This window comes from Tinamus guttatus, unplaced genomic scaffold, assembly GCF_059628265.1.
Source record: "Tinamus guttatus ecotype Peru unplaced genomic scaffold, ASM5962826v1 Tinamus_guttatus_pri_ptg000198l, whole genome shotgun sequence".
NCBI lineage: Eukaryota > Metazoa > Chordata > Aves > Tinamiformes > Tinamidae > Tinamus > Tinamus guttatus.
Window position 1 is genome coordinate 2,959,610 of NW_028288732.1, and position 25,248 is coordinate 2,984,857.

At 37.2% G+C, this 25,248-nt stretch overlaps 1 protein-coding gene across 1 annotated transcript in view; it reads right to left on the reverse strand.

The window, feature by feature from the left end:
* The window catches only part of NAALADL2 (N-acetylated alpha-linked acidic dipeptidase like 2), a 212,826-nt gene that overhangs the window by 102,577 nt on the left and 85,001 nt on the right, over window positions 1–25,248 (reverse strand). The window contains exon 6 of the mRNA XM_088523818.1: window positions 6,037–6,180. Within this exon, the coding sequence (XP_088379944.1) occupies window positions 6,037–6,180 (144 nt within the window). The remainder of the gene's footprint in view (window positions 1–6,036; window positions 6,181–25,248) is intronic.

Here is a 25,248-nt window from a genome sequence, read left to right on the forward strand (position 1 = left end):
GCCAAAAATATGCAACATAACTTAAACCTATAAAAAGAAATGAACTTAAAAAAACAGCATGTGATTGATAATTTATATAAATTATCTTTGGTGGAAAAAACGCTCACCTACATCTTGTTCAATACTCAAAATGCATACGCAAAAATCAACATTGAATCTATGGCAAAGTACAGAATTATTAAATTAGAAAATTATTTGTGCCAAATATGTCAAAACTTATAAAGCAATGCCTCTTCCACAGAAAGCCTTTATTGTGTTTTATATGGGCAATACATATTTATTTCCTCAAGTCTGGTATGCCTGACTTTTTTCTATACTAGCTTTTGATTAATGAATTATTGTTGTCTAGTAACATTATACATGTTTTGATATGAATATTCATATGTCTTAAGTCCTCAAGCCTAGTCTTTTTTTTTTTTTTTTTAAGAGTTTTATTAGTAATTTTCTTGGCTACTCGATCAAATTTTCTGATCCAGAGAAAGGAATCCAAAAATAAATCTATTCAAGAATTTTTTGGAAAATAAATGATGTCTAGAACAAAGCTCTTTAAGGAATCTCTACACTGGGATCATTAATGTGAAGTAGAATAAATATATCATACTCTATATCGAAGATACTTATACATTTTGAGAACGATTCATATTTCACAGCTGAATTCCACAATCTCACATTATTTTGCAAAGAGATTCTTTTTCAAAGATTGCCCATCCCGCTGCTTTCTAAGCCACCAGATCCTAAGCATTACACAGCAAAGCAAGGACACAGAACGGCAATGTGAAAAAGTATCTTGATCAGTTATAATTCTGTTAAGAGTAGAGAGGTAAATCTTTTTTTTTTTTTTTTTTTTTAAAGTTCCTGCAGTTTAAGCTTAGTTGCTTCCAGGCACTTCTAATTAACCATGAGAACAGAACTTAAAGTAATCCCAAAGTGAAAATCTGAGAGTATAACTGTTCTGTGTTTTAATATACAGTATGCCTATATTCCATCTGCTTCCCTATTTTAAATATACTTGTCTGGCATGTTGGCGAGCAATACCTGGAGAACATTGCTGCATTTGTACTGCCGAGTAGAACAATATCTATTTGGTCAATACGTACGTAGCCATACTGCATGTTGGTATCTTTTTCTCTACTTGTTTTCTTGGATTTGTATTTAATATAGTGCAAATTTATTACACTGAGAAATTATGGGATTCTCTGTATCCTGATATAACTGCCTGATGGCACAGCTAGAGGGTATAGAATAGGGTATTCTTCTTTTTGTCTAACAAGTAAACAGGTTATGAAAGAAAAACACATATAATAGTATCACAAGGCTACAGCCTGATGCCCTGTGTGAGAATTTTTGGTTTATATTTTATGCCCTTCTCCCCATAGAAAGGACAACAGGCTTGATTTGCAGTAGGGGTGCAGCACTTGTCAGAGAACTTTGCTTGTCTTGGACCATGATGATATTAAATAGAAACTAAGGCATCTTCAAGTTATGTCTTCAGTACAACTAACGATGCAAGTAGCCAATATCAGAGTTGACTATAAAACTATTGTAGGGTGCATTAGCAGGGAAGGTAGGGGTTAAATAGCTAATGTAGAATAAGCTGAGTCTTAGAGCACAAGGACCCATGATAACTGGCAGAATCCGGATGTCTTGCTCATGGCAGGGGCAGAACCCTTGATAGATGGCAGGGTCAGGATGCCCTGCTCATGGCAAGGTCTGGACCCTTGATAGGTGGCGGGGTTAGGGTACCCTGCCCTCAATCAGGATGATAGGGGGGCTGCTTATCCAGATGTTTTAATTCAGCAAAATAGATAACATTAACAAGAATGCAAAACAGGAAAACGGGAGGGGGAACACTCTTGGGTAAGAACGGTATAAAAGAGGGACGCTCGAAGTGGTCGGGGTCCGTGGTGTGACCCCTGCGTGGGAAAGCCCGGACCCCAGCTAGCTGGTAATACTTATTATCTTTCTTCTATTAATAAAAGACAATATATCTATGGCGGTTGTCTCTCTCCCTGTCAGTTCGGATACCGGACCTAACACTATAATGACCATCTGACACGTAGAACTGCAGAAAGCTGAATAAAACCAGTATTCAAACTGTTTCAAAAAGTTCTCAGTTACTATGTTATGCCAGAAACCTCTTCAGTTGAACTGGGGGACTTCTAGTTCTTTGTTCCATTCTAATTTTTTGCCAGCAGGCATGGATTTGTTTACGGGCTCCAATGCAGCTTTGCATTGCAGTCATTTACGATGATTTGGTATTGATCAGTGACTGCAATCTGTAGGCTAGAAAAAGGTTACAGAGGATCAAATGTTTCTACCTAAAATAAAAGCATTTTGAGCCGAGTGCATTCTACTGACTTTATTTATTCACCCTACCAGCTTTATTTATATATATACTGCTTGATATTGTTGAAGTTACTTAAACTACTGGTGCTTTGGTTTTACCATTTTCTGGATTAAGATACAACTACACGCATCTACTTCACAGTGAAGGGTATTAAGAACTCTTTAAGAAATCACATCTTCTGTATATGCTAACTATCTGATATGCTCTGAAATAACACGCTCCCCATTTTCTTGCTTGATCCAGATGGAGTGAGACACAGGACTGGATTTATCAGGCTGCTACAGTAACAACCTGTCACTGCTAAAATCAACCATTTGCTCCTGCTTTTCGTTTCCAATCTTTTAAAATGATATTTATCCATGTCAACACAATTCTTTTTAAACCATGCTATCTTGTTTTACCTAAGAGCTTTTGATGGGATCTCAGTTGAGAACCTTTCCAGTAATATCTACTTGATATCCCTACTTAAAGTCTGATGGCTCAAATTTGAGGGATCAGTTCGATCCCTGAAAAATATACATGTTTTTGCCTATTATCTCATAGGACACCTGAATATGTGAAATTCTCACATTTACCCTTCTCCGCAGACAAGTGGAGACCACTAGTGAAATCCTAGGTTTCCTAATATTTTACCACCGTCAGTGTGAAGCACTGAATAAGAAAACTCACACTTAAAGCCAAAGAGAAAAAATAAACACCTAATACTTCTAAGAATTTGTCCTTAGCCTATGAAGCTTTTCAATTCAACACCAAAATACAGGGCCCGAAGCAATGAAAAGGCACCTTGTAAATTAAATTACAGTAGCTAGAATTCCTTTAAATACTCAAGAGATTCATTGAGATGAACTGCAAATGACTGAAATCTGCCAAGTGGCAGATAACGGAACAAACAACAAATGAAGTTTACTGCGGCACAGCAGTGCAGCCTCATTCAGGTTGATAAGAATGTTTTGGTTTTATGGTAATCTTCATAACATTCTAGCAAATATCCTGCATATATTCCGTAAAGAATAAAAGCTTTGGAAGTATGTGCCTTCTCTAAAACACTTAAATCTTAAATTCTTTACCAATTACCTATTTTTGGGAACTGTTCAAAGCAGTAGAGAATTACCAATTAATGAGGATTACTAAGGCTGCCCCATAAAAAACAAAAAGCAACTCAATTTCTACAACTAACTTTAATTCTCACTATTTACTTGTAGGTTTTAAGTATTTGATATGTCTCAGATGTTCATCATATCCTCCCACTCCCTCCATCCCATTATGTCTCTTGAAAACTGCAAGGCTAAGGAAAAAAGAGGCAATGTGAGAAAACTATATATAAATGTTTAATCATTACTGATGAATCTGCTGTTCAGCTTTTTGAAACATACTGATGAAAAAATGATGATCATTTTATTCTAACAAATTTTAAGCCAGCCAATCATCTGAACTGCTCATTCATCTCTTTTGACAGTTAAGTGATGAGTTCTACGTCAAAAATGAAATATCTTTCTTAAGCTGCTCCAAATCAACTGGAGGGCCACAAATTCAGCCTTCACTGTTTTGATATGCAGTGCTCTGATCAGCATAATCTCTATAGCTATTATTACATAGTTATGTAAGATTTCTTATCTCAAGACCAGTCCTTTATCCCTTCCATTAAGGCAGATTCTGAATGCTCCATCATACTATATGTTTCTGCACACTAACAGTATACCACCAGTATATCAAAGCACAATATAGTATAATGCATTCCAGAATTATGTGAGGCTTATTATTGTAGGCCCCCCTTGCTAAACGAAGTAGGTTTTTTTCTTTTTTTCTTTTTTTTTTCTTTTTTTTTTTAAAATCCCATTGTGGAACTGCAGTTAAGAAGCTTTGCATGACCTCACATCCAAGCTGTTAAATTCATCCAGAATAAGGGGGACATGGATAGACTCATGCTAGCATGAGCTTCACGCAGTTTTTCTTTCCAGATATCATCCACCACATAGAATTGCTGCCCTCTTAGGGAAATAAATTAGAAATGCTAAAGCTATCAAGTAAAGAATAAGGTGATTTAGATGATTCTACCCTTCAAACTCCAAAGTTTTTTGAGAACCAGATTAAGCTCAGCTTTTTCTCATTCTAAAGCGAGTATTGCCAGTCCAAATTCATGATTTCCTTTCAGCTGCTGAAACCTCCACAATATTAGCAAGCTTCACACAACCTACCTGGAATAACTAAGCATTTTCCCCTTCCTGAATGGCCCTTTTCTCCTTTGATAAAGTTTATCTACTGCTTGTGGGGAAGATCAGTTCCTCATTAAAATATCTAGTCAACCATGAATGGAGAGCAACAGGCCTTCTTAAACTCAACAGCTTAAGCCACGAAGTATAGGGTCTTACTGCCTTTCTTTTTAGTATGTGCAACAGAAACGCCAACACAAGCCATAAAGTTAATCAACCTATTTTTATGACTTGCTTTATTGCATTCCTAATCCACATTAACTTCCCAAAAGCAATAAACAAGTGATACAAGCACATATATGATATTACAATAGTTGCCCTTAAAATGCACTTCAAATTTGCTTTTACTGTTGCCATCATTGCACTTAATAAAGGAAATAGTGTGCAAATTTACCCTGCCTTCACCCCCTCCAAAGCCATTGCTTCAAAACAATTAATTTAAACATGCAAAATAATAGAAGATACGGTTTGCTCAGTTTGCTCAGTTTACTGGTGAAAGGTAGGCTGGTACAAAATAAAAGTCAAGGCAACATTACTGTTTATACACGCATCTTTTTTGGAAGGTGACCTGGTGTTCCTCCCTTCATCGTAACACTGTGCAGTATTTTTTTTCTGTAAGATTACACTCTCAGTTTCACTTTTTTTTTTTCCCCCAAATCAATATGAAGTTTGTAGCTCTCTGAAGAGGTATTCTGAAAACATTCTTTTTTACACCTAGCCCTACTAAAGGTGTTTTGTTTTGCTGCTACTGTTATCAGCATGCAAGTTTTTCCAGGTGAAACTTGGAGGAAAAGGTGTCTGACAGACAACAATACCTTGTTTATACTCTACAAAATAGCTCCAAATTAAAGAGCACAGAAAGGCACATCAGTACTTAGAATAACAGAGTATATTCTGCCAGAAGCAGAAAGAAAACAAAAAACACAGCTTTAATACTGCTACTGGTGCCTTAATGCCTCGAGCACACTCTTCGTAGCCCAACAAGGCCCAACCAACTACTGCAGCACTAACAGTATCTCCTCAGTGCTGGTGCATAGCAATAGTGGGATTTTTTTTGGCAAGAATCTAAAAAATTTTTTAGGCAAGATTTAGAGCTTAATGCCTTGGACTTCTTATAAGAAGTCCAAGTCTTAATAAGACTTCTTATTCCAGATATTGACCCACGTTTGCTGAACATTGGCAAATGAGAATTTCTGAAACTAAATGTTAGAAGTAAAAAGAGTAAGGTTGCTAAAAATAAAAGAGCATTTTTTAATGGATTTTCTGTAGTACTTCTGAACCTCTCTTTGGGCTCAACTCCCAACTAGCAGATTTTTGGAGCATAATTTACAAGTTTAACATAGACGCTTCTGAAATGCTGCTACACAAAACATATGTATAATTGGCTAAACCTCATAGATATATAAAATCACAGGGAACATTTGGACACTTGAAGGACACTCCATAATCAGGAGGAAAAAATATTTTAAAAAGTATTACCTGTGGCTGGCAGTTCAAGGGGGACACACTTCTCTCTTCTGATGCTGTCCTCAGGTAAGGAAATAAGTTTTTTGACAAGCACTGCAGAAACAGGTTGCACTAACAGCGTTGTGAGGTTTGATCGGTTCTGTCTGTAGATTCCATCTTAAATAATAGAAAATGAACAGCAATTTAATAAATAGAACTTAGGAAGAAGATTTATCTTCTTCACAGCTCTTAGACCAACCAAAAATCCACATCTAACATCCACCCTAAAAAATCTTCCATGTGCGCAGGAGCCTAGAAATGTGAATACACACCTTCCTCTTTAAGGCATATATGCTCAAAGTGGATCCCAAATGAGTTAAGTTGTCTATGATTTATTTTATAAATGCAGCGATGTTTTTTGTGATGGATGGTTGAAAGCTCGACTGAAGGAGTTCTGGAATTACTGCTAACTGAACAGGTATGTTAAGGTGGGTGGAGGTACAGATCAGAAAACATCAATTTTTCCACGACATGTTTGGAACCTTAAGAAGGTAGAACACAAGTCTCATTGTATGAAAAGATTTCTTCATATTTTAACATCTGCCTCTAACTGAAAAAAAGGAAACAGACTTTTCAGACACAGGGCTTTCCAGGTTTTAAGCATGGGAAGGACTCAGATAAGATACAACACATTCTGTGAGGCCAACTTTCCCATTTTGACGGCCAGCCCTGGCCACTGAGATGCTCTGCAGTGCACCATGACAAATCCTTGCCTGTTCTCCCCAACGCTGCCAGCCCCCTAACAAAGGCACCACCTCTTCATGGGGAAACCAAGAACACTCCTGCGAGACTAAAAGCCTGCGTGAAAGACAGAGAGGGCTCACAGCACGGGACAGAAAGCAGCTCTAAAACAAGCTGCAAAACCCCCAGAAGCTTTTCAGCATGCCTGCCCACGAATTATTTGCAAAATCCCAGCCAGAACTGGGAACGCAAGGACTCTCCGAGAACTCGATTAAGCAAATACCACGTTTTCTGTGGATACCGAGTTCCTTGCATCCTCTTCAGCCTGTGACCTACAATCAACAAGGTGAAGAGGTTATGAGAAATGAGTAGCACATATATTTTAATAAGTTTTTATAAAAATTATTAGCAGGGATGCTGTTCCTGAGTTGCATTCTATAACATCCACATGCATCCTCCCTCTGTTTTATTTGTTTTTTGCTAGCAACTCCAAAGAGTTGTTAGAGTATCATAAGGCAAAAATCAATCAAGGCCCAAAATAAAAACCAATAAGGCCCAAAATAAAAACCAAAAAGGCCCAAAATAAAAACCAATAAGGACCCAAAGGTTCCCTTTTTCAAAAAAACAAAAAAACAATCTAAACCAAACAACTACAACAAAAACTAATGAGCTTGGTCTATACCATTCACAAAAACCATGTAACACAATTTCATTAGGAAACTTAATATATTGGAAGAAATTTCCCAGGTTCTGTCTAGCTCTTCCACTGCCAGACTCCTTGGAGAAGATTCTCCAAATTCTCCAAACTCAGAGATAAACTGAAAAAGGCAGAGTATTTAACCCCTGCCTGTTTATTAAAGTGGCCCTCTAAAAGAACAGTAAAAGTTAACAAATCCAAACCCAAAAGTTAACACATCAAAGTGGCTGAAGAAGTTTATTGATGACATTCACTACAGTTAATTCCTTTTATGACCCAAAACAGTTTTAATGAAGGCCCTCAAAATTTATGAAAAAAAAGTCCGACTGAACACTAAACCATAATTGTACATACCCATATCTTCGACTTTCTGCTGCATTAATAATAAAACAGTATTAGTTTTGAAATATCTGAAGTGAATGGCTCATTAATTTTTCACCTGAAGCTTAATGGAAATTTGACAAACAGTTTTATGCTAAGAATAGACACTTCAGGCAGGACTTTACAGCATGCTATGAGAATAAATTACAGCATAAAAGCCAGAATGAAGTGCATTTGGTTAAATATGATGGTTCTCTTATTCAATTGCCTGGAGTGAACATTTAGTTCAATGCGTTTTTTTGAAAGAGGAATTCTTCCCTTTGCACATTCTCGGAATATCTTCTGCAGGGCCCTTTGACAAGGCTAGATCTTGTGTGAACCCTCATGAAAACAAAGATGCCTCAAGTGACACACGGTAGATGCTTATACCAATTGCACTCTGAACGCGTACGTAGCCCCGCTCCGTTTCTGCTGATGGCTGCGACGCTTCCCTGGCTTCTCATGGAGCTTGTAACAGAGATTTCTTTATTCCTCCTTGCAAAACCAGCTTGTCTGTGACACCCATGACTTAGGTATCACCACATCCTCAGACTGAAAAGCATTGTACACTGCTTATTATAGGGAGACTCTGCAAGATGCAAGAACATTAGCCACAAAGAATTGGCCACAAAATGCTTAATCCGAGTTATCTAAACTTCAAAGTGGATACTAAGTATCATTAGGACTTCAGAAACAAATGCTGAATTCTTACTTAAATTTTAAATCTGTATGCCAAAGCATTAATTCTCTAATTCTACAATTCAAATACATTAAAATAATAAAAAAAACCTTTCAACAAATTTATTATCAACTATTCCCGTTGAATGGCCTAAGAAATAAGCAACTTCTGCCCCACTTGAGAATTAGTAGTTTGGCTCTATAACCTGTTCCCTCAAGAAATAAACCTTTATTTTCTACATTCAGGATGGCCAGTAAGGCAGGACCAACCAGCAAATTCAAGAATGAGACACTGACACAGATCCTTCCCTTTGCTAAGGAGCAAGACCACAAAAAGCAAAATGGACTGTCTTACTTAAGGTGAATTACGCTTACAGCAGCCAGAATAAGCATCACATTACACATGCCATCCTTAAAATGAGTGTGCTGGTTATGAACAAGCAAAGAGTCCTACTTACTCACAATAATGAGATTTATTGTTATTAAAAATAATAAAAGCCTTATAACACGCTATAAGGAAATTGAATGGAAATAGAAAAATCTCCAAGAAAACACTGAAAGTGACAGGTTTAGGAGAGCAGTTGTTTTGTTTATAGCACATAGTGAACACTGCAATGATTCAGACTCACGTGCTGTCTGTATGCACTTGGCAGACAACATGAAATAAAATCACCTGTATTATCTGTAGAATGCTGGGCTCCTTTCACAATATAATATATAGCTTATTCCTCCATATTTGTTTGAGAGCAAAGAAAGTCACATTTTGGCTCTGGCTTGATGACAGGTGGTTAATATATACTCTTAAGTCTCTCCTTTTCCACCACGTTGCAGCTCGGTCCCGCAGTTGGCAGTAAGTGGCAATAGTGCTAAGTCACAGCAAACAGGAGGAGTTTGGTGTCCTGAGATAAGGAGGGAGGAAGTGTGGCATAAATCCCCCCAGCAAGCAAGCCTGCCCCAGACCTGTGTCACCAAACATTGACCTGTGTCACCAAACATCACTCGCAGGGAATCCCGCTGCACACCGGGATGCAAAGGGCCACTCCTGAGCCCAGGAGGGCACTTAAATAGGAGTATCAATTCAAAGCACTTCCATGGAAAGCTATTCATACACTTAAAAACTCTTTTCCCCCCCATTTTTCTAGGATTTTTCTAAAAACTTGCAATTTGATTCATGAGGGAGTGCCTCATAACCTGGGATTTGCAAAATTATAACCTGGCTACACAATCCTCTCACAGAAAAAAAAACAAAAAATCCTTACTGGATTAGAGTCCGTCTTATAAAGGAACTAATTGGTACATCTAACACACAAAATAGCTGATAGTGATTGATCAGAAATGAGCTGCTGACCACAGGCCAAGCCCTACTGGACAGATGCCCACGTGCGATCAGAATCAGAAGTGACGTGAAGCCCTTCGCAGCCCAAGAACTGTTTAAATACTGGATCAGCCTCTACTTAGACTCGGGGCCCCTTCACCCAAGGGTAGCCACCAACCCACTGTCCCTCTTCCCAGCCTTCCCATACGTTAGATTCCATATGCTTCATTAATACCTCTCTAATGTTTACTGTTTAGTTGTCAGTCTGGAAAATTTTTGGATGCTTGTGCCGTGTACTTACTTACCCTATTATTTCCCTACTATACCAATACAAGCATCAATTCTATAGAAGCTGCATTCTGATTACCAGGTATTAAGGTACAGACTTTTTTTTTTCTCCTTCCCTTTGTTTCTATAATATGCTAAATCATGTTTAATCAGGATGGCCTAGACTATTTCCTTATGCGTTCTGCTTAGCTCCCTAGCTTACACTTACCACATTTATTATCCACAAAATATTTCTGAAATTCTTCTTTAAAAAAAAAAAAAAAAAAAAGATAATCCCCTTGCTTTCTCTTTTGACTGCCATCTGCTAAGCCTCTCCTCAGAGAAACTGGCAACTTTCCATATTGGAGCTCTGAACTGCAAATATGCCATCATCTGCAAACCCTAGGAAAATAATCCCCACCGGAGAAGATAACAGTCTCATAAAAATTATCAGAAAAGACTGAAATCAAGATAAACAGAGAAAATTATACAAATATTATATAAGACCCCTAAACAGAGGAGGCCTTATTGTTAGTGATCCCTAAGCAGAGGGGACGGGACAATAACAGAGTTCACAGAACCGTGGAGGGGAACCCCAAAATGGGAAATCACCTCGTCCAAGGCCCCTGTCTGAGCAGAGAGACTGCCCAGGACTGTGTCCAGGCAGGTTTGAGCATCTCCAAAGACGGAGCCTCCACAACCTGTCTGGGCAACATGTCCAGTGCCTGACCATCCCCTCTGTAAAGGAAAAGAAAAAAAAAATCTTTGAGTTTAAACAAAATTTCCCGATTTCAAGATTTTTTATTAATTGTAAGGTGATAATATATTCCTCATCATATTTTTGAGAAATGACACTTGCACTTATTCTTTAAAGTAAATATTTAATGAATATGATTAAAAAGAGCAATTCTGTAAATATAATGAAAGGAGATTACCTAATGCTCATAGAACTTTAAATATTAAGCAGAAAAATAAGAATAGTATAACCAACTTGAATTGACTTAATTCTAATTGAAATTGAAAGGGTCACTTTTGATGACCTAAGCCATATTTTGAAATTTATTTCAAAGCCAGAGATAATTTGATGATATTTGTCTTCTCTGAATCACAGGAACTCTTTACTGACAAATGCTACATTCGTCTGTAAAATATATTTCCTATTCAATTCAAAGTAGCCTTCACAAACACAAAACCTTCTCACTTTCAGTTACTGCTTATTTTTTCACCAGCTATGAACTGCCTGTGTTGCAGTTCTGCCTTGTAGAGAAGAATTCCAATATTTTCTGTTTTTTTTAAATTGATTTCATTTCACAATAGTTTAGTTGATGAACTCCAAGTTCGTCTGAGTTGCTTTGATTTTGAAACACACCAGTGTAACTGCATTTTCCTAAAGCATTTTTTAGTAGCCCATTTTGCTCTGTAGACCTGAGTGCCTCACTATATTTAATCTTTCCCTTCTAAGCCATGTTTTGGGCATGGCACAGGAGTCCCAGCACTAGATGGGCACATCAAACCAGGCCACATGTTCCCTCACCCCCAAAAGTAAATTCTGACAAAAAAAGCAAATCCTGATACATCCTGGTATATAAATATTATAACAATATCCCCCTCCTATGATAGTTCCTTCAAATGATTTCGAAGTCCCTATTTAATTTACCTATCATCACATGCTAAATTTTCCTGCCTATGCATAGGAATACTCTGCTGAAATGCTACATATCCAAAAACAAAACAGAAGTTCCAGTCATTTCTCTTATTCTCTTAACAAGACTTAAAGCTTATACTGTACTGGTGCATGTTCCTTAATAATTTTCAGTATTAATTTTACCTTTCCCCTTTAAAAAGGAAAGGCAAGACCCCTAACAGATCTCAAATAACTTTCTATTCACGGCTCATTTCCACTGGCAGGAGGACAGGGTAGCACTGAACCATCCCTTGTTCCTTCTGCAGTGTTAAAGGTGTGGAGCTACCTCAAGTCATGGGCAAATCAGAAAAAAAAAGAAAAACAGATTTCCTATTTTTACATCAAAGAACATAGGTTATAAGAATCCCCCAAAGAACGGAGGAGGAGAGAAATCGATACAAATCTAGTTTCATCCTGACTGTTACACTGAGGTTTAATGAATTTTCAATGATACCTGGAAGCACACAGAACATATGCAGACTGAGTGCGGCTCACACTCAAATCTTGCTTTTCACAGCAGTCCCACTTTAGCTTTTGAACCCAAGATATTTTTAAATATATATATATATATATATATATATATATTTCCTATGGAGAGTGTCATATTGGAAAAGAAAGAAATGTCATAAATGTGTCTTAGCAGTAATACCCCCCTCCCTTCCAAAGGTTGTTAAAGTTTCCTCTTCTATGGTATCTCCAAGGACTTCCCCTGTCTCTCAGGGAAATGAGCTCAGGTTTTGAGACCTTGAGCATCCCCAGGTTTCAGCCTCCACCAAGCAGACTGTCGAAATGTCTGAAGTTAGACTTACAAATATACACGAGCTCTAAAAACCCTCAAGACTTACAAGTCTTTCGTATGTCTCCATCTTATGATAAAATCATGTAGCACAGGCTTCTGGTTCAGCAACTAACCATGATGGTACATCTACTGAAATCCGTTTAATAAAAAAGATAAAAAATAAGAACTGAGCTAAACATATAGCATGCGACTCATAAAGAAAATAAAGAAAACAATCATATTGGATAAAGAATTTGTGTTGACCTTTCATGAGTGCAACTTTTAGCCACAGTCCCATGTTGGATTTTTTCAATGTGAAAGCACCCACCCACACCAGTTAGCCACTAATGTAAATCCTATACAGCACTGAATTTATTTCCAAATGTATTTGCAAATTTAACATTTAAGGTAGTCTCTGCTCTATTACTTTCCTGTCATAATTCAGTTCCATGATTTTTATTTTTGCTGGAGGCTACAGTTGCATGAAGCCAGTAAACCATCATCTGAACTTTGCAGGAGATAATAGATGCTCTTGACTCCATCACATTGATGGACAGAAGCACAAATATACTGAAATATAGTTCAATGAAAGAAACCACAAAACACAAATAAAAAGAAAACATACAATGTTATAACAACATGGTTAAAACAGTGTTTTATAAGAGGAACGTGTCACAAGTAATCATCACTTCCTTGCTATTTCATTTCTTTCTCAATACAGACAAAAATAAATAGATGCCACATCTGCGAATTTTATTGACACTGCTCTACTGATGTGACACTTGATATATTATGTGACTGCTTGTACAACATGGAACAGCATCTTTCCATTGCTACAGGTACCATATTTTATACAAAATGTGTAAAACAGTATTTGCAGTTTTATAATAAACTATTTCTTTTCAAGAGTGTTGTAAGAAAGTTGGAATTTGTCCTCAAATATCTTGCTTCTTGCTAATGTATATATACATATAATAATATAGAGCAACTCAGAGGGGAAATAGTATTTTTGCATTTGCTCACTGCTAACAATTCATTCTCAAAAACATTATGCTGTAATGAGAGCACTTAAGTCAGCCGGATGGAACTAAATGAACACTTTATGAACGGAGCCAAAATTCAAGTATTCCTACATGATTTTAGTTTACTAATTCATAATCCCATTTTACTGGTCACAGCTAAGCTTCAGCAAATAAGGATAACGTTAAAGAGGCAACAAAGCAGAGGACAAAAGTACTACCTCAGTCTGTAGACAGTCCTGAACTTAATTATTCTACTTTCACTTCATATGTGGCTTTTACACTGCTATTAGCATAATTACGCGGAGAAGATAGTGAATGCTATGAAACAAGTGAAAAAATTACCAACCTGAGCAAATGTAAACCATTTTTATTATAAACACCTATTAATTAAAACTAAAGCGAATACAGTTTGGCTTTAATCTTGTGTAATGATTCGAGGTCCCACCTACCTCTAAAATTAAGCTGAAATTCAGCACATAACTAAGCACAAAGAGACAATATGAAAGATGGCTTTAGCCATCCTAAGCCACAGAAGTCCCAGCCATTGTGCAATCACGCAAGTTCCACAGGAACTTAAGGAAAAATTTCTTAACAGTGAGGGTGCCAGAGCACTGGAACAGGCTGCCCAGAGAGGTTGTGGAGTCTCCATCTCTGGAGATCTTCCAAACCCGCTTGGACGCAGTCCTGTGCCACGTGCTCTAGGTGACCCTGCGTGTGCAGGGGGGTTGGACTAGATGATCTCTAGAGGTCCCTTCCAACCTTAAGTGTTCTATGATTCTATGTTCTCAATTATCAGTGGTGAGCACATTGTCACAAAGTTGGCTGCTAAGAAGCTGCTATCTTCTCCTTATGACCATAATGTATATTAAAAAAATCCACTGTGTTCCAGTTGTATTGATGTGTCAGGAAACACAGAAATTGAAGTTTCTTGAAAAACTAAAAATCTAGCCCCTTACACGATGCCTTCTCAAAAAATCTGATTTTACTAAGGGCAGCTGAAAAAAAGCCATTGACTCTTGGGAAGCGTTAACCATCTATGAGGAAACACAGAAAAAGGAAGCCTGAAATTATCAATTATTTCAATTATTATTATGAATTTGCTAGAAGCTAATAATGCTATTCCTTTACAGAATTCTCTTTTCCATATAATTATATAGTACAGTAACTGTATTAACGAACCTTTACGCATCTCTGAACCTATATGATTTAATCATAAAACCAGATTCTGAGTTATGCACTTCAACTTGATTGTTTAAATTATCTTCTCATCAGAGGTTAATGAGCAGAATAAGGTATTGCCTTAGATTGACCAATCTAATTACAATTTATTTAAAATATGTCCAAAAGCATCCTGTCTCCTACAACACGTAAGGAATTATTGCCAAGTTTGCTTATCTACCTCTATATACTGCTGTATTTCGATTAAGGATGCCAATATTTGCAGAAAAACGCCAGATGTGATGAATGCCACTGGATTGCCACTGGTGAGATTGCAGTGATCCATTTTTCCACAGGTCCAGCTCTTTGGCGACTCATTTAACAACTTCTGACAACACCAACGTTGCAGTATCTCAAGCTCAGCGACAGCTCACATGATGACCTTGGTGGTATGGAAGGTGTAGGAAGCCAGGAGACTCCCTAACACTGGTGGAGTCATTCACAGTTGAGTAAATCTCATAGCAGGGGGGTTATGGCTCCTACCGCTTACAAAACTCAGCTGAAATAAAGTAGCTGGGTTGTCATTTTAAACACACTGCAATTAAATGTTCGAATTTTTACTAAAGCAAAACTCTTTTTCCCCTCCCAAGATCAGCGTTTTTGGTTTCCTTCCCAAATTGGCTACAGGTTTTAGAAAACAAAAACAAAAACAACAAGAAAAAAACTTCAGTTGTCTGTCAAAACAAGAAACTTTGCCCGGATCTAATGCCAAAGCAGAAAATGGGAGCTCAGAACTTACTCTTGGGTTTTTTGGTTGGCTTGATTGTAGTAACCTTTAGATAGGTTCGAGTCCTTTGTAACGAACTTCTCTGTGGGTTTCAAAAGCATTTCACAAAGGGAAATGAAACTGTGCCCGAGTTGCACATTCCCATGTAACCTTCTACTCGGGGCAGCTCCTGAAGGATGCGATCGATCCGAATCCTGCCTGTCCTGATCCTCCTTCACCCATCTCTGCGCTGAGCACAACCAAGAGTGTGGGGCCTCTTTTGCATGAGCTGCTGCAAACCTTTATCATCCTGCAGGAGAAACTCATTTCATTACGGTCAGATAAACTGACGGTTTCAACAGTGGCAAACTACCCAAATCTACCTGAAACCATCTCTGGCTGACAGCTTAGAGTCAGAAAGTTCTTCAGCTCAGCAAGGTAAATATTTCACAGAATAATAGACTGAAATAATTTAGATCAATCTGTAAAACTCAAAGTGCTTCTTCAAAGGAGCTTTTATAACCGTAACCACCTATTTTGCTTTAATGTCGTTCAGTGAAATTCTATACCAAAGATACTTTCATCTGTGTCATTTCATGGCTATAGATAATGTAGAGGGCAGAGCAAAAGCTATTGCAGAGGTTTGACTGAGGTTGGCAGATGCAGCCTTTCTATGCAGCTCATACTTGTAATTAAGCATCCTAAAAAATATTTTTTTAAGAAGCAAAATACTATCAAAACTTACTCAGAAGCACTGTCATTTAAATCAAAACTAAGTGCATTTCCAAAGCATTTGCTACAGTTAGTTATGAGCTTGACAGCAAAACTATTTGGCTTGAATTATGTGCAAAATACAGTCAGAATTGGATTGCTCTGCCCTAAAATTTCCAAGAAATATTTCTCTGATAAACAGTATTCGTGTATCTTGAAATGGCAAGAGAAAATAAAGCTACAACTGCAGTATTGATTATTTATTGTGACATTATTCTTCTTCAAACTGCTTCCACCATTCTTTACAAATGCAGTTTGGAGGTTTTGTTTGTCCTTTTCTTGTTTTTTTTTTTTTTTCTTTCTTTTTCTTTTTCTTTTTCTTTTTCTCTCTCTCTCTCTCCTGTGTTGGGTGGTGGTTCTTGGTAGCTTTCCTGCCTTCCTCCCTCCCTCCCTCCCTTTTAAGTTTAGCATACAATATCATGTTGAAAAGCAAAGTCAAACTTTGGCTTTGCAAAAAGTAAAAGCATTTCTTCTGGGAAAAGTATCTGACACTAAAAAAAGTTCTGAGAGGTATCTTTTCAAACTGTATGGTTACAAAATGACACATAAAATATGTAAAAGATTAAATTCAAAGCAGTCCTGTAAGCCCCCAATTCAGTGAAAAGCAACAAGTACCGATTTATTGCTCTGCTCAGGTTCAGTTCATTTAGGCAGTACTACTACTAACTGTAAGGACTGTGCATATTAGAAACATACAGTTAAAAACCAGATAGAGGCTTAATCTGCTCGTATGACTAAATGACTTATTTCAGCACCTGCAAAATAAACAGCAAGGCTCAATAGGTATTTCCATGCAGAATCAGACTTGAACCTTAGATTTTTTTTGCAGGTTCTATGATTTTTTTTTCCCATTACTTTTAATTTTGAATGCTGACATCTAGTACAAGACAGGGATTCTGGCACCTATCGCACCAATCCAACCCCAGAAGTGCAGCAGCACCTTCCGCCTCCTTAAGGTAACCGCATCAACAAAAAGGCACACAGGGAATCCAATGATTGTTGAATTAAACTATATGCATTGGGCTACACCAACAGCATGACCAGCAGAGAGAAAGGCTGCATAAATTAAAGCGTAAATTAAGCTGCAAGGGAAGCCTGACTGGCCAAATATTATTCCTCTGAAAGTAGCCAAGAAGGACACTTACATACACTACACAAAACCGTCCCTCCTTCAGCAGTCAGAAGTCTTCTTATTAACACTGAATTTTAACCACCACAGTCCAAATACTTGTGATATCTACCTCACAAAAGAAATAACTTCTTACACATCCTACACCCTCTTTATGTTTTTGATGAAAATGAAATAAACTAAGCAAAAATAAGAAAAAACACACATAATAAAAAAGCATGGCCACAATTCGCTTTAGTACTTCAGTTACTGCTTAAGTAGGAGTCACCTCCCTGAGGAATAATCAGAATAAGGCTGGACACTACAGTTAATGCCTTACTGCAAGTAAATAGCTCTTTCAGAAGAAAGTCAACACAGAATTTATGCATTGGTGTCAGCAGAAGACAAAGCTGGAACCTGGCACTTGGCTCACGTGTGTCCTGTTCCTTCCACGGTCATACTACCAAGCTCCCAAAATAAGTAGAAATAGAATCCCAAATCACTTGTGACCATTTTTGCATCAATAGTGAGGAACTGTGGAGCTCAGATTTCACTACAACTTCACATTTACAATTTAATATTGAGGATTAGTATGCAGCTCACCTGAATTCTTTTGTAAAACAACTTCTGCAAGATGGCTGTAAACATTCTTAGGATACCCACGTAAAAAAAATTAAAAAATGGGTAGGCTAGGTAAGCTGTCACACTTAGTGAATAAGGATTATAAATGCACTGAGGGAAGACGAGAGTTCTTTTGTATTCTGTGGATTTGCAGCAAGAACCTTGATTGACATATATGGATTATCACAGTCTACTTTCATACGAACGAATTTGAAGCGTATTTATATTGCAGACTCACTAATATAAAATACACTGCCAATGGAAGCTTTTCTACATATTAATGCCTTTTCCAGTTCCTCTAATTTAAGAGATTTTTAAAAAGCAATTTATTTAAATAAAAAGGTGTGGAAATTGTTGCCAAAGCTACTTACAACAGTAGACACCTACAGGAATGAAATTCAAGATTCTAAAAGTGGTGCAGATTTCCAATTCGTTTTACCTCAAAAACAAATGATCAAGACCTTCCTTAAACTGTGGAATATTCATCTTTCCCTCAGAAATATTTTCTATGCAAGAGTAAATTCTGCTGGGTTTTTGTTTCATGGGGTTTGTTATGTGCAGCATCTATGGCTTCTTACATGTCATTTAAGGAAAGTATTCCTAAATTACCACAACGTGGCACTTTTCCCCCCCACTCTCTTTCTTTCCTAAGGGGAGAATGTCAGATCCTTGCAGTTCAAACCTGAAGTTTCTCACTAACCCGCAGTTCCTATTTACTTTAGCAGGACTCAATGGAACATACATTTTAAAGAGAACTATTACTGAGCAAAACAAAACTGACCCAAAATGTTAACATTTTGTTATCCATTAAGTTAATCTCTGCTCCCACCAAGGCAATAGCCTATAATGTTGCTTTATAACTTCACAATCTGAATGTGTGCTCACAGTCACAGGAACAGATCATCTACTAATATAAATTACCTTTTCATTTTGCAGTAAATTTACAGAAGTTTAGACTGAAACAAGACTAGAAGTCTAGTGTTTTGATTTTGGGGTGAACAATGTAAAATTTTTGGAGGAATGTTCATTTTCAAGAGCATTTTAACCTCTAATGAAATAAGGACTTATAAGTTTCTGAAAATGACCCCGAGTCGTTAAAATGTTTTTCAAATCCTTGTGTGAAATAATCTGTGTGCAATGCTTAGTGTGTAGGTAACTACACTGAGGTTAATACTCTGACATAAACTAACAACTTTGAACACAGTTAACTCCAGAAAAGTTCAATACAGTAAGTCCTTTTGACACTTCCAAATATAACCTCAATTCTTTTAGATTAGCTGAATAAAAACAGAGTAACATGTAGAATATATTACAGTTAATGTGTCATGTTCTTTCTGTTGTTTGTTTGTGTTTTTCCTCTTCTCTCAAAGGGATGTTATTAAAACATATAGGATAAAATGGAATTTAATTACATAGGTACATTCTGTACTCAGTATTTCTTTAAGAACCTCACAACATATTGAATTCTAGAGGTCAGAGACTCTGAATATATGCTGAAACACCCGCTGTGCGCGCAATGGAAGATGCACAAAACTGATGGCATCAAGAGAGTTTCATCCTTAAGAGTGTCACTACGTGCTAATGATTGGTTTACTGGTAAGAAACAGTGGCAAGAACTAAATGGGAAAGGGTCAGTGTTCAACATGTCCCCAGGTGACCCACTAGCGTCACTCAACGCTGCTCTTCCCTCTGTCAGGGCATTCAGACCATCCTGTGCCAGCCCTGCACTGAGACCAGTCACCATATAGCCCAACTCAAACCATACAGCCCCAACCTCCTGGCTGCAAGGTATGTATGACCATCTATGACACATCGTGAAAAACATGTATTTGGATCAAAATGGAATTACATTTTTCTGCATATCAGTGCTAACATTCCCTAAGCATAAAGGTAAGAAAAGGTTAACATATGATAGGGTACCAGGGAAAACTCGCTGGTTCTATTGGCAACAACTGCAGATTTCCTTTGAAATAACTGATAGCCCTAGTCTCCCAGCAGCACAAATGCAAATTTATATCTCATTCTAATGATCCTGAAGGGCTTAAGCGTTTTATACATTAGAAGAACTTTAGCTGCCACTTGTATCCTGCGGCTGTTTAAGTTATCAATAAAATTACCCAAGAATTTAAAATACGAAGGAGGAACAAATATCATGTTCAGTGAAAAGAGTATATCAAACCATGGAAGAGGGGATTTTGAAATCGGAAAATGGCATGGTTATTACATATGTAGAATGTACGTACAATGTGACCATCTCCTTCACTGAAAGCGTCTGGGTTGGTCTTTTTCTGGGCATTTGAAATGGGCAGCTACTGACAATACAATATTAATGTCAGCTTACACAGGAGGAAATAGCCACTTTCAAACAAAACCAGAGCAAGTTGTTCATTTAATCAAAGACGGATCTCTATACATTTTAAACTTATGCAAACAGAAAAATATTTGTACCACTAAAATGGTGCAATCTAAGCAACAGTTTTTGGAACACTATGCAACAACTTCCAATATAAGAACCATGAGAGAGGAAACTGTTATTCCCACAAGTTCTCAGAGCACCACGTTGGACTTTTAGGCCTACTAATAAAGTTTTGTTGCATTAAAGAGGATATTCTGGTGTACTTAGATACAGAAATCTCACCACGTCCATTTAAAGTAGGATTAGTGGGTCCAACATTTATAATTGGCATGGAAGCCATTCTTAGCAAAACCTGGAGGCAGATAGGGCCATATCACTACAGACACTTGTCACTCGAGGCTGAGGAACAGCAAACGAGGCAAGGAGCCAAAAGAAGTGGAAAAAGTAACTGTCGCATTAGGCCCGGGATGGCTCATCCAGGCAGTTTCCATTCCTTCCACATCGTAAACCTGTTTTACCACCGTTCATATTCCTGAGGAAGAGCGTTAGCATTAATTCCTACCCTTATCACAGAAACAGCAGAGATTGAAGAATGAAGAAACTCATATTAGCGCCTATCAAAGGAAGGTACTGAGACTGCATATGTTGTCTGGAGAAAAACAAAAACACACACACAAAAAATAAATAATTCCATCCTGTTAATAAAAATGGGCAAAATAGCTGAAGGCATATAAAAAGAAAGAGGTTTCTATGGGATGGAACGAAGTAAAAATGCCATTTTGAATACTTATATAATGAAACACAAAGAAACATGTCCTTCCTATACAGTAAAGGGATCTTCAGTTATTAATTTAAAATAACATTTCTTAAATTAGTTTAGTCATGACTTCAAATAACAACATTTTTCCTGTGAAAAGGTGTAGGCCACACACACACACACAAAAAAAAAAAAAAAAAAGGTATGATATAAAATCAGTTTACTAAAAGGAAAGATGAAGTAAGCCAATTCTAAGGGAGAGCAGCATATAACCTTAAAGTGTATGCTGATGTCGGACAACAGTTGGGCTGCATACTAAATTGCTTTCTAATAGGCTGGCTAAATTAAACATTAACTTATCAAATACTCTTTACCAATACATTGAGATACCACCTGTTCTGATGCCTGCGGCTTCTATTTTCCTTCCTGGTCTAACTCAAACCTCCAGGAGACCAAAATGAAAAGGCACCTCCGCTCTCAGGAGTTCAAAGCCAATGGCAAGATAACCTTTCAAAATGACAGTTAAAAAAGTACTTTGGGTTGCTTGTAAGTTCACTGCTGGAATCCCTCCAATCTGTCCAACAGCTTATAGGGATCAAGAAAGGAGATACTGTTGAATGTATCTATATACACTATAAGCTATATAGTCTGAAAAGATGAATCTGTCAGGATGAAAAAAAAAGCATCCAGAGCCTGAGTGTTATTTGCTTCCCTACCAAACCTCCCGGCTTGTAAGAATTCTCAAAAATAACGTTTTAAACTCTTCTTATAACTAAGAGTTCCCAATCAAATCAACAGGCACTGAGCTGTGAATAACTACGAGTAGATTTAAGTCTTGATAAATAAAACAGGGAGAAGGGGCACAGATGACTGAAGACACTGTTTTGTAATTTTGAATGATATAACCAAGCAACCTGGATGACTTTTCTAATGACTTGTCATGCAGGAAGTCTAGGAGGAGTGAATACAGATACTGCACTTGTGAATAATAAATAGCAGAAAGCTCCTCGATACTGGCAGACTAAAATGAAACCTGTTTTTGCTACCGTCTTCAAATGCTTAGTGGAAAAAGCTTTAAACACAAATAAGAAAGTTATATAAGGAAGGGCATAGTTCAGCTCAAATTTTGTCAGCAGTTACAGAAACTAATTTCGACAGCAATGTTTTGCTATTACCAAGACCAAAGGCATTTAGCCAGTTCAATACATATAGTTCACTACCCATTCTTGACCCCACAATAAGGAGGTGAGGGATGGATTAATACAGTCTTAAGTATTTTACCTTGTTAGCAGTGAAACATGGACATATCAAAAACAAAAGTCAACCACCTGTGAAATATTTTGAGTATTTGGCTTAAAAAGTAAATTAAGAAATATTGTGACAGCTGTTTTAATACATATTTTATATTGAACAAACAACTGATCCAAGGTAGAAAGAATGAGTTCACTGTCTCTCAGTACTGTTTTATTAAGTCTTACCAGTCTGTTATGAAAAAAGGAAGCAGTGTCTGCTCCAAAGGGAAAATAAACTTTGTATAATAATAGAGAAAGAACAGAGAGGTAATGACAGCGGGGAAGGATGTGTGGACATGCATCAGCAAATTGAATTAATTCCCAAACACCCAACTTCAAAATGTTTTCTGAAGTGCTGTTGCACAAGCTACACAGATGTGACTTTTTTTTTTTTTTTTTTTTTTTTTTTAATCTCTGCTGACTTGACCTTGCAATAACTCAGAGATAGGAAATTTAAAGTTTTGACCCTGAGGCCAACAGAAAATGGCCATGGACTTTCAAATGACCAAAATTTTAGTTCTCTAAGCACCTACCTCTCACTTTTTATTCTATAAAAAAGGAATTACAGATTATTATTAGAAATTCTACTCTACATACCTATTTTAATTCATTGAAAGTCACCTATTCACCTTCAGACAATATAATACTCTTGGGCAAATACTGTTAATGGGTAACAAGAGTTTTTTAAATCACAATTTGAAAGCGTGAGGGGGAAGACGTTTCATGTACATTTGACACACAGAAGACTTCAACCTTTGGTATATATTTGGTTATTATAAAATAAAAAGTGGAATTTAACAGGGAAAACCTTAGGAATATAATATATCAGCCAAATTGGAAGTAAATGTCCCACTCTACAAAACATATTTTCACCTTAATAAAGTATTTAATAAAAGTTAAGAACATTTAAATGTTTAAAGCTAGCATAACCCTTATCCAGGTTTCTGAACAGAATTTTTAGAGATCTGAAGGAGCCAATTTTGCCATCCTCTTTCAAGTGCAGCAGTAATAAACAACAGAGGTTATAGTGAGGAACAAAACAGCCCTAAGCAGTCATTACTCTGCTGATACAGACACAGGAAAAAGCATGTGCCACTGACATGCTAACATCTATCCAACCAATACAGCCAGCCAGCCAGGAGACAGGGCCTGTTTTAGGCATTTTAAGGATAAAGTATTATAAAAACAGGAGAGACATTTTATTATGTTTCTCAACTTAGTAACTCAAGGAGTTTCTTTCATTATGCCTTCATTGCAAAGAGCACATGCAAAGGGGTCAACATGCTGACACCAGAAACCCTTGATGAGTAAGTAGCACAGTGTGCAATACAGAAACATGATAGTTTGTCCTCAAAAAGAAGAGAAAAAGTAAGAAACCCTAAGATGGCATTTCCTATTTTCATGGCTCTTCAAAAACAGTGTTTGCCAAATAGGAAAGGTCAAAAGTGGAAAGATAAAGTGTTTCTGATTTTGTTTGTTTTTGAAATATTTCTAAGGGCATATAACAAGCTACTGAGAATTAAGGCAGAGAGAGGGACCATTTAAAGGAGGTGTTACCTTGTCCTTACAGGGAGAAAACATTTAGTAGTAGTAGTTTTGTTTGCAGAACAAAAGTAAGTACTTAATCCCTGCAGCCGGGAAGAGCAGACCCGATGCTACACCACCAAAGCAGAGCAAGTCATAATTTCTTTACCCGTTCTTCTGCTACTTCAGCATCAATTAAAAGATTTCTGAGACACAGTTTGAGAGGGGAAGAAACGGAAACAATGTTTTCCATGTGAAAATCTGAGATAAAGTACCATGTCTTACCTGAAGACATCTGAATAGTGCCAAAAGGTCTATTTATAAAATCTGTATTTATTCCCTACGGCCACTAAAGCCTTAACCAAAGAAATACTCAAATTTTCCATTTACAGTTTATCACCATGGAGTTGAAAGGGAAATAATACACTAATTTATTTTTTAACAGCACTGAAATTGGAATAGGAATATTTCAAATACATTCAGAACTCTGGCATTGTATCTTGGTTTTCAGTTCATTTTGGGATACATTATTACATCCACAAATTAATGGAAAATAAAATTAGTTATTGACTAATACAAGAAAGGTAACTTACGCTGAATAATATTTGGGCATTCCTACTGAATATAGTTCAGTAGAAGTTCAAAAAATACAAAACTTCCCCCCCAAAATCTATGTCCAAAATCTATCCTTTACTTAACACCAAACACATGAAGAAAATCTTGCCAGGCTGTGGCAAAAGAAAAAAATAAAAACCACCATGTTTTACATATTTGGAATAGATTATATTTATCAAAATCTAGCCCAGTACAGGTAGGTGTAGAAGGCGTCTTCTTGTAAAGCACCTGGGGCTACCCCAAGAAGAGATTGGGCATTTCTAGCATGTCCTACAAGTGCAGTGTAACCAGACTGCAGTTATATCAGTGAAAGGGTTAGGAAAGAATTCATTCTGAGCCTCACCAGGTCCTTTGAGACATTTTTCTTTTAAGCCCCAGACCACCTACCCTCCAAGCAATTCAGGCTGCAAAGGGAATGCAATAGTTTCTTCCCAGAGGACCTCATAAAACATTTTTAAAGGGCTCTCCAGGGATGGGAGTATTTTTAACAAGCTGTGTTCCCTTGAACCTTTGCCAGCACTGATCCGAACGACATGTTTTCATCCTGAAGGGCGGAAATTATAGCCGGTTTTCAAGTCCTCAGAATTGTCCTTCCCTCTGTCTCACTGGTACACTAAATAAAAAGTTCTTGGGAGAACACTTGAGATTCAGTATCAAACTCAGGAGAAGACACAGCAGCCATTTCAAGAGGACAGTGGAAGATGAATATGCTGGAAAAGGACTTATTGAGAAAAC